Below are 15,372 nucleotides of genomic sequence, written 5' to 3'. Positions count from 1 at the left end.
ATAAAATAGGTTATTATTTTGCTTGGTGACCTAGGTGGAGAATTATCCATTAATTATACCAGGTTTTTATCATAAATCACTAAGACATATAGCTACCTGATAATTATTTTCTTTAAGAAGAAAAAACCATTAAAAGCCCCAAATACGGTTCATTAAAGGGTAGGTGAACTCCAAGCTATCAAGAAAAGTTAGTTGTCTCATGAGCAAACAGTTGAGCTTTCTCAACAATACATTGAAACAGTACATGCTGCTAAAACCTCAGCAATAACCAGTACAAAGGGTGACCAGATAAAAGAAAACAGGAAAAAAAAATGAAAAGTGTTGGCTTGGTGCTGAAGGCACAGAGTTCCCAGGGGAGATTTGAGGTCAACACGAAGAGAAAACAAATCCTTTCTTTTGGAAGACCTCTGTTGAGTGTGAACTCCTGGTACGCTGCCTTTCTGCACAAAAGTGTAGCACAGGGAAGTCTGATCTAAGCCAAAGGCTTCATGCTACCGTGCAACAAGCAGTCCACAAAGCAATGGAAGTTAAAAATATCCACAGGCTGCAAAATGTTAGAACAGGCTAGAGAACAGCTTGCCAATGGTATAAAACTTGTCATGGGTCCAAGGTTTTCTTGCCTTTGACCAAGGAGGAAACTAGGTGAGGTTTGGGTTTTTTTTTTTGCTTGTGCTTGCAATCAGTATGCAAAACCAGAGAGCAGAGGTGCAGACTGCAGTGCTAAATGACTTGGACAGCAGGGAGCAGCCATTCATTACCACCATATTCCCTGTACCATGCACATCAACTGCTTACCTCATCAAATGACATACAAAATTTACACACATGCTTATTTTCATTCCACTTCTTTACTTTCATAGCTATGACTTTACTGATAATAATCTACCACTGTCAAAACTGGGCATCAAGCATTTTTGTGAAAATCAAAATCAACTCTCAGGAATATGTATATTGAAAAAGCTTGGATTTAGGGTTAAATTATAGAAAATAAAAAGTCGTCTTAGCTCAGAGAACAGACATTGTTCCTGGCGTCTTTCTGCCAAAGCACTGCAGATTTTCCACAAGCTCATAAGGGAAAGGACATCAAAGGGAATACAAAACATTCCTTTTCTTGGATAATTAGAGTGCAAGTACTACTACTATGAACAGCTCTTAAGCCCCTTCTAGAAAGGTATTTAATGTTTCAAACACCTGGTAATATCTTCAGATAGCTGGGCAGGATCTGGAGGGTAGAATTTCACATTAAATGCAAACTGCCAAGCACCACCTGGAAAAGAACATAGGTTGACCGAAAGTAAACTGTAAGCGCAAGAAGAGATGCTCATGCTGTTTGCAGCAGACTTAAAAATACCCCAGCCACACAATTAATAACAACAGGATATAGTATCATTTCCCCATACATTGTTCCAAAGATACTACTTTTCCCTCTCACAGTTACAGTATTAGATCAGACTTTACAGCTCTTATCTTATTTATTAAGATTTCCACTGAAGTGATAGCCCTAAGGGATCAGTAATTTATTACTAACAGTAAAAGAACCCTCAGTCCAAAAATGTTTACTGGAATTAACCATCTGAAAACATAGCCTATACAAGCTTTAAAAACCAGTAACACAAAACACTGAGGTGCTGAAAACACGACAAGCCAGAGCACGAACAGGCTCTCGAGTGGGGTGATGTGCTGAGGTCTGGCTACTCAAAACAACTCACAGCATCCTCTCAGAGTGCTGCCTCAGCACATAGCTTCTGTCTCCAGCAGACAGAAAGTATTGTGCAGATAAAACTGCAAGGACCAACACAGAGAGTATGACTGAAAGGAAGTACGTAACACTGAGGAATTCTTATTTAGTTATTTCAGTAAGTTTAGGTGACCCGTGGGATGGAGACCAGTTTGCATCACCACAGTTTGTGAATGTTATGAGGGTTTTTTTGAGTATTAGCTTTAAATATTGTAAAGAAAGAATATCAAGACTAAAGAAAGAATATCAAGACTAAAGAAAGAATATCAAGAATATCAAGAGTTGAACATAGTATGTATATATAAAAGCTATTCTGAAAAAAGGGGCAGGTTATATGAGCTCATGTCTCGAATGCAAACAAAAAGCAGTAACAAAACCCCAAATCACAGGGTGCCAACAAGCAACACAGTGGTTTTGCAGTAACAAGGCTTTTCACCAAGGCCTCTCTTGTGGTATATACCTCTTACACATACTTCTACCACGTAAATTACAGTATTTCTGTAGTCAAGAAACTGAAGCTGAAGTAATGGCACTTCTATTCTCTGAAACACACTGATGTCAAAGTGGAAATCTAACTAGAAATAGATCACTGTGATAAAGTGAAAAACAGGAGTTTTCCTTATAAAACTGGCAAGGTAGGATTTTCCCATGATCTTCAAGGCAGATGCATCTTGTGCCTAGGTACCTCCTAAAGAGTATGGGGTTAGAAGATGTATCTGGTGTACTTTCAAGTGAGATAGCTTGTATGCTGGACAAACTGAATGTCCATTTGCCTGGAAATACTGTCTGGTTGTCCTAATCAGGTGCTTGGAAGTATTTATTTAGAAACAACAATGAAATTTCATCCCATGCAAAGCCCAATCCACTTGGGTCATCCACGCACCCAAGAAAACAGGCTCAATGTGCAAGATTTTTGACTTTACCATCAGGACTTAAGCTCTTGGTGAAATTTTTCGTCTTCTTGATTTTAGGAACTTTTCCACCCCTTGGACCATAAAAGATGGTGGAAGGAAGTCTTGCCTGCAGCAAGGATGGGGCAGAGTCCCATCAGGAGTGGACTGGTCCACTTTGGGAACAAAGCCTGAGGGTGACAGAGGGAACAAGCCATGGCCCAGAAATTTATTCCTCTGGTGCACACAAATTTATGATGTAGCCTATCATACAGTATGGATGGTTAAGATACCAGAGTGAGGGGTCTTCATCCCTTGGTTGCAGGGGTTTAAATAAAACCTAACACTGTGCAAGTTAGCAGGTTATAACCAATGGAGGGCAATCCAGGGCCTGCACACATGGCAAAAGCCTCATTTCTCAACCACTGGGATGAAATCTTTGTGGTCTGCAGTGGAATCATGGATATCTGAGTGTTGTACAACTCACCCAGCATTTAGAAGGATTATATGTAAATGTTTTGGAAAGGGTAACGGGTAACACCCTACTTTTCCACTGTTGTCCTGTTCCAAACTTGAACTGTACAGAGCAAGCAAATGATCACTGTCATCTTCTGCAAATACAACTGTCCCTTGCGTCAAGTCCAGGATGAGACTCTTCTGCCTTGGTTAATCTCTCGCTGTCACAACCTTTCATCATCTACCTCACAGCTTTGGGCACATATTAAACGCATTTCAAATCAGTGGTGCGAAGCTGAGCTGTTTTACTTGCACTGGCCATCAGCGTAACCTGACTCATCAAGGTCTACAGCACCTTCCTCTCCAGATCCATCTTCTCAAGAGATTAAAAAAAAGTCAGATTTTCAGTAGTTTTTATTGCAGATCACTTACTTATAATGAAAACAATACTGGTGGAAAGGTGTGGTTGCTCATAGTAAGTGGGGAAATTTTCCATCCACCCATTGTAAATTAACCATTTGAATCTTGGAGAGGGGAATGATTAATTTGCCAGGCCTGACCCAACAAATGTGAACTACCAGATATACTTGCTTGTAAAACCACAAGTACTAGAAAAGATAATTTACAAAATGTGGAAGAAAAAAAAACTACTGAGGCTTTCCTGTCCAAGGAAGTCACACACACAAACTTTAGATCTGTTTTAAAAAGTGAGGAGAGAAAAAAAAGGCAGGTCAAATTTTGAGCCTGGAAGTCTTGACAAGGTTTTCCTTTAAGAGGTTTTTGAATTTCTAATGTAGCAGATGGCTAAATTTAACAACCGAGCTTTTTAAAATATTCATGTGAAGCAGAAAATTGACTGGGTCTCTGTGAATTGAATGGTCAATTTAGGAGCAAAGTTCAAGCTTTTGAAACGTGGGAAGGAAAGATATTTTAGAGTGTATTTCAGTACGAGGCATGAGCAGCATTCCTGGGTATGATATAAAGATTAGTAATGCAAATAAATAACTGATATGTGCGGCCTAGTCCGTAAGGTTATATTGCTTAATGTCAAACTTCAGGTTTTTGCATCTCTGCAAATGTCAAGTTGCTTTCAGCAATGCAAGTTCACATGTTACGAGCCTCAGTAACCGCCTGTAATTACAATGAGGTAAAATACCCGAAAGATGCAGGTAACTTCTGTGCCAGAGACTCAGGAAAGGATGCAAAAGAAGACTGTGAAATCAGCTTTGTTTCCCCAGGGGAGCACACTCTTCTGGTGAAGGTATGGAGAAGGGGACCATGGCCCTGTCTCACCTGTCTCCTCACCCCGAGGGAATGGGGCTGGGGAGAGGGGGCTGCTGAACTACTGGTGGAGTCCTAGTGGGATGGACCCTTTGATCCAAAACTGAGTAACCCCAGCCATTCACAAACAAGCCCAGAGGATCAGATTGGCTGGGTGATGGGCATATAGTGACTGCTAATGTGCTGGGGAGCCCCCTCTGCCTCTCACATCCCTGCCCAGCGGCACTAGGGTCCAACACCATCACAAGCATTGAGGGCTTGTGAGAAGAAACTTTTTGTGCAGATTTTTTTAGCATCCAGACACATGAGAAAGAAAAGTTTTCAAGACCCCTTCAAATAAACACACAAACAGTAACAAACTTACTTCGGATCTGCTTCTTGATTTCCTTGGCAGGGTCCAACCAATTCTGCAAAGAAAATGTTTCCTTTTTTCAAGTTGAATTAAAAACCACAATAAACATTATTTTTAAAACAAGGCTATGAGTCAAAGCTAGAACACACAAAGATCTGCCACCCTGCTCTCCTTGAAGCAGCAGTAGGCAGGGATAATACTAATTTTCAAAATGCGACCCTGAGTAGCAGCAGGATTTTTATCAACCTTCCCAGACACTAGGGGGGTGAATGGTTTGAAATAAAAAAAAGAAAAAAATAGAAATCAATAAAATAAATCCACATAAACCTTTTTTCAGAGTGTCTTTGGGGAAAATTAAATTTATACAAGCTTGTTAAGAATTTTTTTTTTGGTTGGTTGGTTGCTTTTTTGCTCTAATCCTGGAAGGGTTGAAAAGGATAAGCAAGCATGGAACAGAGAACAACCCCCTTGGCAACCTGACATGGGCATGAGAGGCTCCACAGAGGCAGAGAGAGGGCAGGGGAACACCAGAGGCAGAATTGCAGCACCAGGGCTGCCCCCATCCATGCCACGTTGAGCCCAGGGAACATGCAAGAGAAAATCCCTCCCAAAGAGGTGGGGAATTATCACAGTGATGTGTTGCTACTCCACAGATGCGAAGGAGCAGACAGAATTCCCCTGAAAGGGGTGCACAGCAGCTTGGGGTCTCGTAGTGCTGCTGTCATCTTGTTCTGTAGCAGAAACAATTGAACTGTTACACAGCCCAGAACAAAAAGTTTACTTCCCCTAGGAAAGTTCCACTTTCTCCAAAGGAAGATAAACAAATGTATCAGTGAAAAATAAATACTAAAGAAATAGCAAACAAGCAGAACATAACAATCCTCTCCCAAGAAAAACAAACAGTTTGCAGCTGTCCAAACCTGGTCTATGGTGCAAAACATGAGCCTGAAGAGCTCCAGCTATTGCTGAGCACAAAAGAACACCATGCACCAAAAAATAAAAGATGCATCAGGATTTCTGTTTTCAAAGGCAAAATGTGATATGGGCGTGTTTATTGTCTGGCTGGAAGTTATCTGGCAGAGGATGGAGATGAATTGCTAAGTATTTTGATATTTAAAATATGCATGTTATTGACCAAGAAACGTGGTGGCAGGCAGTACTCTTTTGGTACTTCTAAGTCACCTGTTAATTAACAAATTCTCCTCTTTCCAGTACAGGAAACCACAACTACCCAAAAATGTACTTAAGCATCTGCCTAACTCTTACCACAACTCAAAACTAAGCAAGTGCTAAAGTGTTACCTTGCACTGGCATGAACCAAGTTTCTGCTTAAGTGATTTTCTGAAACAGAAATAAAATCCTTATATTTAGAAGTCTATAAAGAAAGGGGAAAGCGGGAAAAAAAAAAAAAAAGGACTGATTTATTTTGTGTCATATATAATGGAAGCCTAGAATATAAAATTGTTTTTTTCACAAGACAAATGTCTGAAGAAGCTGTAATAGCTCTAGCTCCATCAGGGAAGACCTTTCAGGCCAACCAAAGCACAAAAGACCTTCACCGGGTAAGCTCTGATGGGCTACGGCACATATTGCTAAAAGGTTTGGTTACTGATTTCTTTCAAAATGTTTACCTTTAAATGCCAAAAACACATAACATGAATTATCCTTTGATACTCTCTCTTTCATCATAACATGTCCAAAATAATACATATATATAACCTGCACATAAGATCATCTTGGACACCATTAATACACAGCTTATTTAACATTGAAGCTGAGATGCAGACAAGCAGAATGTGATTCACTATTGCTGCCAACTGCTTCTGAAGACTTATGTCTTTAGCCAAATCAACGCTAACACTCAGATAACGCAAGTCAAGACTTAAAGCCTTTCTTTATTTTAGCACTTAGCAGAAGCAGCCAATCAACTCCTACCTATCTGTATCCCAACCATACTACTATTAAGCCGCAGTTTAGAATTACATGATTTACATTTATATTTGAATGTAAATCTGACTTTCATCTATGATAGTAAAGAAATAAATCATGCTGGAGAGAGGACCAGCTAAATTGTTAACTTCTTTCATGTCATAAATAGCCAACACAGAGGGAAGTCAGGGAAACACAAAGGATGCTCTTGAGGGGTATAGAGTTAGAAAAAGCAATAGCTCCAGCTCCATCTATGGAACTTGGTGAGGAAGGCAACAACTTCTGAACTGTTCGTGAGTGTCTGAGGGGTGGTGTCTTGTGGAGCTCTGAAGTCCACATGCCAAAGGTCAGTCACAGTTTTATGGGTTACCTTTTGGTTTTCTGTGTCTCTGTACGTTAGCCCAAAGTAGTCTTTTTCCAAAAGGTTCAGATGCTCGCAAACTTTGTCAAATAGCACTTGACCTCTGGAACGTTTCTGTGGGAAATGAATTGGAAAAAAGATCACACATGCAAAATAAAATAAGCATTAAAATAACATTTTGTCTGTTTAATTCTCAAATCAATAACCCCAAAATTATTTACCTAAACTCATCCATTTTTCAAACCTATTGATCTAGAGTTTCATAAGCATCTGCTGAACGGGGCAGATCAGCTTTTTGTAAAAGTTCATGTGGTATTGGCAGAGGTAAAAATAAGTCATGTCACGTTTCAAGTTTTAATTAGAAGATCTCTTCTTTCAGAAATTACAATTTCAAATGGGTCCTGAGGTCCTACTTCAGCAAACAGGAGTGTTCTTTGTATGCAAGAGTAACAAGAAACGAAGATACAAAATATTCTCTGTCACTGATTATCAGAGCTGTGTCTAGGGGTCAATCTACTGGGGGAAAAACCAAATGTGGAGCTATTTCTTGCCTTGGTAATAATATGTCCTGATTCCAGGATCGTTTTTTGTCTAGAGTATGGGGAACGACACACCATCTACTGAAATCACTGAAAAAGCCTAGTATTTCACTGGCAATGCATCTGGGTAAGAAAACAGTTTTCCAGTGTCCCACTAACCTTCTTGACTGCTAACACATTAGAGGAGATCTCTCACTGCCAACAGCAAGAGCCCTTAGCAGAAGCTTCATAGTATCTCATATTGGACAGTAAAAATTCAGGTCATCCTAGTTCTTAGTGTTATACATGACACTGAGGAAAAAAAGACAAACAACAAACCCTCCAAAAAGCCAAACACAGACAGAAATGCCTTCTTTATAAGCTACGTATGCCAACGTTGATATGCATTAATGACAATGAGCAATTCAAAATTACGTGAGCCACTGTTTCATTGCTGCCTGCTTCCGTAAGTGCAACTCAGTTAAAGGAAACAACCTCCCTACTTTATATCAAATACACATACACCTAGATACTTCGGCTGATGTCAGCACTGCATTTTTGCCCTCTGTAGTATACAGATGACTTGAAGGAGACTAGAAACATGCTACTTGCTTCAAATGTAGCACAGGAGGCTGACACAAAAGAGGAGAGAATGCAGCCCCTGGATTTACACATCTCTGCCAACAGAGCTGCCACAGATCATGCTGCCAGCCCAGCAGCCTTGGCCGGGGCATGGATATTTCACAATCCAAGCTGACACAGCTATGCCAACAAACCCATGGAGCCCAACACCAGCCTCCAGCTATTTTAGAAGAAGAAAACAAGCCAAGAGAAAAGGAAAGGAGAGAACTGAGGGTTGGTGCCGAACACCCTGTGAAAGCAGTGCAAGAAATGATGCAGGGAGTTGTGAAGCATAACCTCCTGGTATTTCTAATGCAGATCTGATGGCACATTAGAAAGGGACCCTCTACCTTTTTATCAATGGGGAAACCAATGAGTGTGGCTCACAAAGTCTGACAAATGTCCTCCAGCTGAGAAAAAACAGGCACAGAAGTGCACTGCGAGCATATTGCTGTAACTTCATTTACTGTATCTTCCAGCATAATTTGAGGAAACACACTTAGGGCCTCTTTCTCCTGGCAACACACTTTCCAATTTGTAGTAGAAAGCATAACTATACCCCAGCTCCTTTGTAATTTCAAATATTTAGTTAATTCTTCATGCCTTGAAATTGGAAGTAGATAAAAAGAGGTAGGCGGTTCTATACTTGATGCTTCATGGAGATGATCAGGCAGATAAAAAAGAATCGACTGCTGGTGTGCAGAGAGGTACCAAGTCAGCACCTTCAAGCCAAGACAGTCATGTTTCTGTTACAAACAACCAATGCTGTTATTTTGCCAAATTTCATTTTTTTTCCTGCAAACCAAATAATTGTACTGAATGGAGAGAAATAAGGAAGTTAGCTCTACAGGACACTTGCTTTGAGAAACACTATGCCTGAACCACTGCATCATTTACTTGTATTTGAAATGTGACACTTCAATGTCCTCTTAGGAATGACACAAGGCCAAAAGAGGAGCTATTTTACGTGGCCCATCCATGCAGTTACACAGATGTCAGTTTTGAGAAACAGCAGCTAGCAGCTGCAAGGTACAGCACTTTAACAGAGAATTGCAGGAAACAGTTGTGTGGGGCTGTGTTGTAATAAAAACCAACCAACTGAAAAAAAACAGTGCTCAGGATTTCTTGTTCTTTGCGGCCAAGTGAGAATAAGTATGGCAAGCCTGGAAGAACTTGCATAGCTCAATTTTTATCCATAACAAAATTAAACCTCTTCCTCCTGTACAAAGATGCCCAAGTTGTGCTCAGCCATTTTCCACAAAACTGCTGCTGCATCAGGATATGGGAAAGACCTGCTGGTGCTGTGACAGGATGTCAGAAATACCATGTATAACTGACAGCTCTTCCCAGACTAGGTCTTCTCTTCACCAGACACCAGGTGTGAAGTGGTGATGGTCCAGGCAAAGCCTTACCAGGACCACTCTTCTTCTCACTCTCCACAGAAACATCCCATCAGTGTCCAGACAGATGACCCTCAGGTTGCAGTCTAGTCGCTGCACCTCTTCTTAGGTCACACCTGATCCATGAGAGCAGGATTTAGAGGGCTCTTGTCATTTGGGGAGCAGAGGCTACCTGGAAATGTAGCCACAACTGATGCCCTCCAAATCCCCATGTACCTCCTTGTGTACCAGTGTATATGCAGCACTGCTGCTCTATATCCATGTAGCATTAGCATGCACATCCTCTTTCTAAAACAACATTGCACAAAAACACAGTGAGGGGAGGCTACTGCATTAATCTGTGGGAAATTAAGATGTTTAGTTAGGAATATATAATTAAAGAAACTGAAAAGACTTCTCGTGCTCTTGTTAATTGCTTTCATTTCACTGTGTGCCCAAATAAGCAAGCCAGACAAGGCATGGGTATCATTACTTTGGCATAAGAAAATGGGAGGAGGAGGAAAGGTCAAGTTACAAATTCACACAGCTTCTCAACCCATCCTAAACCTTTGCTTTCCACTATTTTAGGGTAACAAGTCTAAGACAGAAGACTGACAGTCTGCTGGTTACTGTGGAACAAGTTAATGTCAAAAATGACAACTAATTCTCAGCAGTCCAAAAGACGATGACAAGAAAAATGAAAAAAATATTAGACTTCACGCTATAAAATACTGGAAATATAAAATTTCCTGTAAAAGAAAAGTTTTTCTGAAAGGTAAATATGGCAAGATTCTCCTCCAGAAATATTCTTAGCTATATTTCAGGCATGAATGAGATTAAAGCTTTGGAAAATCAAGAGAGTAGAAGAATGCAAAACATAGACTGAACAGTATAAATGGGTACAAAAGTCCAGGAGCAAAAACTTTTCACTTTTTAGAGCCAGCTCCCTGCAGCACTATAAAGGTTAGGGCTCTTGCTTAAAGCTGGAATGGGAATAAACAGCCTCTTAGTCAAGCTCCCAGTGAAGGGAGCCAGCAGCAACAAACTTGGCAAGTCTGTGCCCACCAGCAATTCCCACTTGCAAAGGGAAGGAGAAGCAGCCTCTCCTCTCCAGCTTATCCACGGTTCTGGAGCTGAGCCTCTCCCTCCTCGGGAGGTTGAAGGTCACAAAAAGCTCTTCCATCCCCCAGGTGGCTTCCCCAGAGAAAGTCCATTGCTCAAGCCTCTCCATGTCAGCTTCTTCAGCCCATAACTGTCCATTCCACCCCTGTCCTCTTACAAGGCCATCACACCAAGGTAACATCATACATCTCTGAGAGTGAGATAAAAAATTAAGTACTTCCATCTTAGTTCTGGGCAGAGAACAAGATTATAAAGTCAGTTAACCTCACTGGCAAACATTTGGGTACAATGTCTGGTATTTCTTAATGTACAAAAATAATGACCAAGTTTTACTTTATTATGATTAAGCCCATAAACCCTAATGTGCTTATGATAAACATTATTAAAGTGAAAAAAACACAAGCCTTTGTTATAGATACTTCCATCACAAAATACAATATTGCGCATTGATACAATCACTGAAGCACAGACTGGCAGAGGCTGAAGGGCACCTCTGGAGACTGCCCAGTCCAGTCCCCCTGTGCAGGGCCACCTAGAGCAGACTGCTCAGGATCATGTCCACTTTGGTTCTGAGTATCTCCAATGATGGAGACTCCACATCTTGCCTGGGCAACCTGTGTTGGCATTTGACTACCCTCATACTATTTTTTTTTTTTTTTTTCTTATGTTTAAATGGGATTTCCTGTATTTCACTTTGAGCTCATTGCCTTTTGTCCTGGCACTGGGTACTGCTGAGTCCAGTCTGACTCTGTCTTCTTTATTCCTCCCATCAGGTATTTGTATACATTGATGAGATCTCCCTGAGCCTGCACTTCTACAGGCTGAGCAGTCCCAGCTCTCTCAGCCTTTCCTCATAGCAAAGATGCCCCAGTCCTTCCATCATCCTTGTGAACCTTTGCTGGACTCTCTCCAGTACATCCATGTCTCTCTTGTACTGAGGAGCTCAGGACTAGACCCAGCACTGCACAAATGTCTCACCAGTGCTGAGTGAAGTTGAATGATCACCTCTTTTTACCTGCTGGCAATACTGCCTAAGGTGTCCCAGGATGCCCCTGGCTGCCTTTGCTGCCAGGGCACACTGTTGACTCTTGCTCACCTTGTTATCCATCAGGACTCTCAGGTAATAACAAACCCTATATTGTAGTAATCAAGCTACAAAAAACATATGTTACTGTACTGCGATAAGCAATGGGAAAATTATAAGTGAAATGAGCAACCAGCAACTTAATACAAAGATGTGACACCAACTTCATTGTCATGCAGGTACTAATAAAACCCCAGTAACCCTCTTTGCTATTTGGTGAGATATAAGGAAGACATCAGAAAGATTTCAGATGTTATGTGCTGGATGGTCCTTCTCAAACCAGAGGCTAGTTATGCCAAAGGAAAATTCATCAAGATCCAGAAGTGCCACTTCCAAGAGCCAAATTTTGCTTCTTTGCAAGAGCATAGGCTTGGCTGCCCCATGCTGGGAGATGCCACATCAGAGAAGTGTGTCCTTGAAGCTGCTGTGTGGCTCCTGGTTTGGCAGTACTGTGTTGTCCCTGAAAAACAACTATTTGCAACCATCTGTGGGGCATTTTAGCATACACCTCGGTGATACAGTCTGAGCCTCTCTTCTGATACACCCTCTCACTAACACACCTTAGCTTGCTGGGTAACCTCTAACCTACCGGACCAGCCATTTTGCCCAGTTTTAGTTCAGTTCTTCCAGACCAAATCCAACCCTCTGTCTGACAAATTTCTCCCTGAAGAGGCAATACCACCCTGAGAATGCTATCTAAGCAAGCCTGAGGGCCTCCATCTCAGGGTTTGAAGACAGCAGCCAGGCAATGCCACAGCTGGCCTGACCCAGGGCCAACCATCACCATGCTCAAACCAGGCGCCTTCCTAGCCCCAACCAACCACTGTGGCTGTGACACTGTGCTCCCTGTGCACCCCTGCAGGTGCTAAGGGGTTAATCATTGTGCACCTGATTGAAGCATAGTGTCAGTCTACTCTCATGCTCTATTTTTACTTACAAGTAGATTACCTTCCTCCCACTGACAGGGAACTAGGGTGAGGAGCTGAAGGGCACAAAACAGCCCTCTCAGCTTCCTAGAAATGAAAGCTATTGCAACCTCCACAGTGTCACATTTTGGAGCAGTTCTATTTTTGCATCTGATGCTGCAGTCTCATGTGGATGCAAAATGCTGAGCAAGGGCTGGGGGAGGAAGCTGCAGCATGCAGGTATGCCCCTGCATATAATTGCAGGAAAGCAATTATAAGATTCAGACCAAGTTTTACAGACAAGGGAAAATCCAAAGATAGAAAGAGTTCCACAGCCAAATAAACAACTGTAAGGAGATTCATTTTTGCCACCACCAACCATCATCTCCGTTGCATAGTATCTAGAAGGTCAGGGCGTGCCCCACTGAATTGAAACTCTGCCCCCCCTTTCTGTCCAGTCAAGGAGCATGGCAAGATGAGCAAGTATCACAGCTGTGGGCTTGGGTTTTAAATGGAAGGAGTTCACACACATAGTTCTGCAAGAACACATGCAAACACGACACTGCCACTTTCCTCAGAAAAGCTGTCAGGGAGCCAGCAAACAACGCAACACAAACACCAGCCTGGCGTTAAACTCCCTACAATTACTGTAATAACTCTAGTTGGGCTCGACTGCTGGAAGAAAGACAAACAGATTAGTATCATGAAATCCTGGTAGGAATAATTGGACTTTAACTGATGCTGAGGTTATCTGGTTCACATTCCTAATTAGCATTTGCACTTTCCAATGGATCTTAACAATGCTCTGTATAAATGTGTAGGCTGGCTCTAGCCTTGCATGCTGTAATGTATTTTGGCATGTGGCTGTACTAACCTCTTCTTTTCCCCCTTTTCTTTCTAGTGGGGGAGTATTAGCTAATTTTTTCACTTGCAATGTGCATGATGAAAAAGATTCCAATTGTGACCAGACCACTGATTTTCCTTCATTTAACAGTTTCAATTTACATTTAATTTTGCAAGCTGTTTTTGATGACACTTTGGTTTCTACACTGCATGGGCCACATAGTAATCTCCTCTGTGCAAAGGCAAGGCAAACACCCACAAAAGTTAAAATGTATATGGCAAGAAATAACTGGCATACACTAGGGAAAATTTCTCCCTCCCCACGTTGCAGCTTCTGCAATTATTCTTGCAACACAAACAAATGTAAATGATTAACTGGCTGTCAGGAATACTTTGTACTTGCTGCAGTGAGCACTCTCTTCCCATAAATTCCTCCAGCTGAGTCTCTCAGTCGCTAAATTCCAGCCTCCTGACAACACACTTTCTCATTCTTTCCTCATGAATTACCCAGCTTACACAAAAATATGTCCAATCCCAGAAAAAAACATTACTTGTGCAAACAGTCATTACTTGCAAGTTGAAGTGTATGCAAGCTTCCAAGATCAGTTTTGTACCAAGCATCCCATTTCTGGGGGAGGGATTTGACTGTCACAAATATGCTGTAATTTAATATGGGTAGGCAAATATGTATATAATTTAATGCACATAACACATGCATACACAAACATATACAAATTGATGGGTAAGTGAACACACAGTCTGGCTCCAAATGCAGAGGACCTGGTGACCACATCACGGTGCTTCTCCATCTACAGGAAGTCAATTGGAGGTCCTAGACTCACACAGTCATTGTGGCAAGGAGCACATTTTATCTGCAAATTAAAAATCTACATCCTATGACATTCCCCATATTTTTTCTGAAAGCATTTGAGCTGGTCAAGACACACAGGGCAGAACTGAACAATCCTAGAAGCTAAGGGAAGACTACAAAGATGTTGTTAGACTATGCAGGAAGAAAATCAGAAGGGCCAAAGCCCAACTAGAACTTAAATCTGACTATTGCCATAAGAGACAATTAAAAATGTTTCTATAAATCAATTAGCAACAAAAGGTGGGCTAAGGAGAATCTCCATCCTTTACTGGATGCAGGGGGAAACATAGTGACAAAGGATGAGGAAAAGGCTGGAGTACTTACTGCGTTCTTTGCCTCAGTCTTTAGCCTTTGCCTTTAGTCTTTAGTAGCAAGACCAGATCATTTCCAGATACCCAGTCCCCTGTGCTAGAAGCACAGGGGGAGCAGAATGGAGCCCACATAATACAAGGGGAGATGGTTGGCAACCTGCTGCAGCACTTAGATATAAACAAGTCTATGGAGTCAGATGGGATCCACCCAAGGGTACTGAGGGAGCTGGCAGAAGCGCTCACCAAGCCACTTCCCATAATTTACCAGCAGTCCTCGCAAACATGGGAGTAGCCTGGAGGTTCTCAAACGTGACGCCCATCTACAAGGAGGGCCCAAAGGAGGATCTAGGGAACTACAGGCCTGTTAGTCTGAACTTGATGCCAGGAAAGGTTATGGGGCAGACCATCTTGAGTGCCATCATGTGGCACATGCAGGAAAAACAGGCAACCCAGTCAGCATGGGTTCATGAAAGGCAGGTCCTGCTTGATGAACCTGATCTCCTTTTCTGACAAGGTGACCCACTCAGTGGATAAGAAAAGGGCTGTGAATGTTGCCTGTCTAGACTTTACTAATGTTTTTGACACTGTTTCTCACAGCATACTCCTGCAGAAACTGGCTGCTCATGGCTTGGACTGGTGTACTCTTTGCAGAGAAAAGCTGGCTGGATGGCAGGGCCCAAAGAGTTGCGGTAAATGGAGTTAAATCCACTT

At 41.8% G+C, this 15,372-nt stretch overlaps 1 protein-coding gene across 26 annotated transcripts in view; it reads right to left on the bottom strand.

Annotated features, from left to right (window-relative positions):
• Positions 1-15,372, bottom strand: part of EPB41L3 (erythrocyte membrane protein band 4.1 like 3) — a 149,852-nt gene that overhangs the window by 37,299 nt on the left and 97,181 nt on the right. For all 26 annotated transcript variants that reach the window (XM_051609574.1, XM_051609577.1, XM_051609569.1 and 23 more), the window contains exons 4-6: positions 7,017-7,121; positions 4,730-4,772; positions 1,192-1,267 (exon numbers count right to left, since the gene is read on the bottom strand). In XM_051609574.1, coding sequence (XP_051465534.1) covers positions 1,192-1,267; positions 4,730-4,772; positions 7,017-7,121 — 224 coding nt within the window. The remainder of the gene's footprint in view (positions 1-1,191; positions 1,268-4,729; positions 4,773-7,016; positions 7,122-15,372) is intronic.

This window comes from Apus apus, chromosome 2 (assembly GCF_020740795.1).
Source record: "Apus apus isolate bApuApu2 chromosome 2, bApuApu2.pri.cur, whole genome shotgun sequence".
NCBI lineage: Eukaryota > Metazoa > Chordata > Aves > Apodiformes > Apodidae > Apus > Apus apus.
The sequence above is the reverse complement of the archived record's forward strand: the minus strand, read 5'-3'. Positions and strand labels throughout refer to the sequence as shown.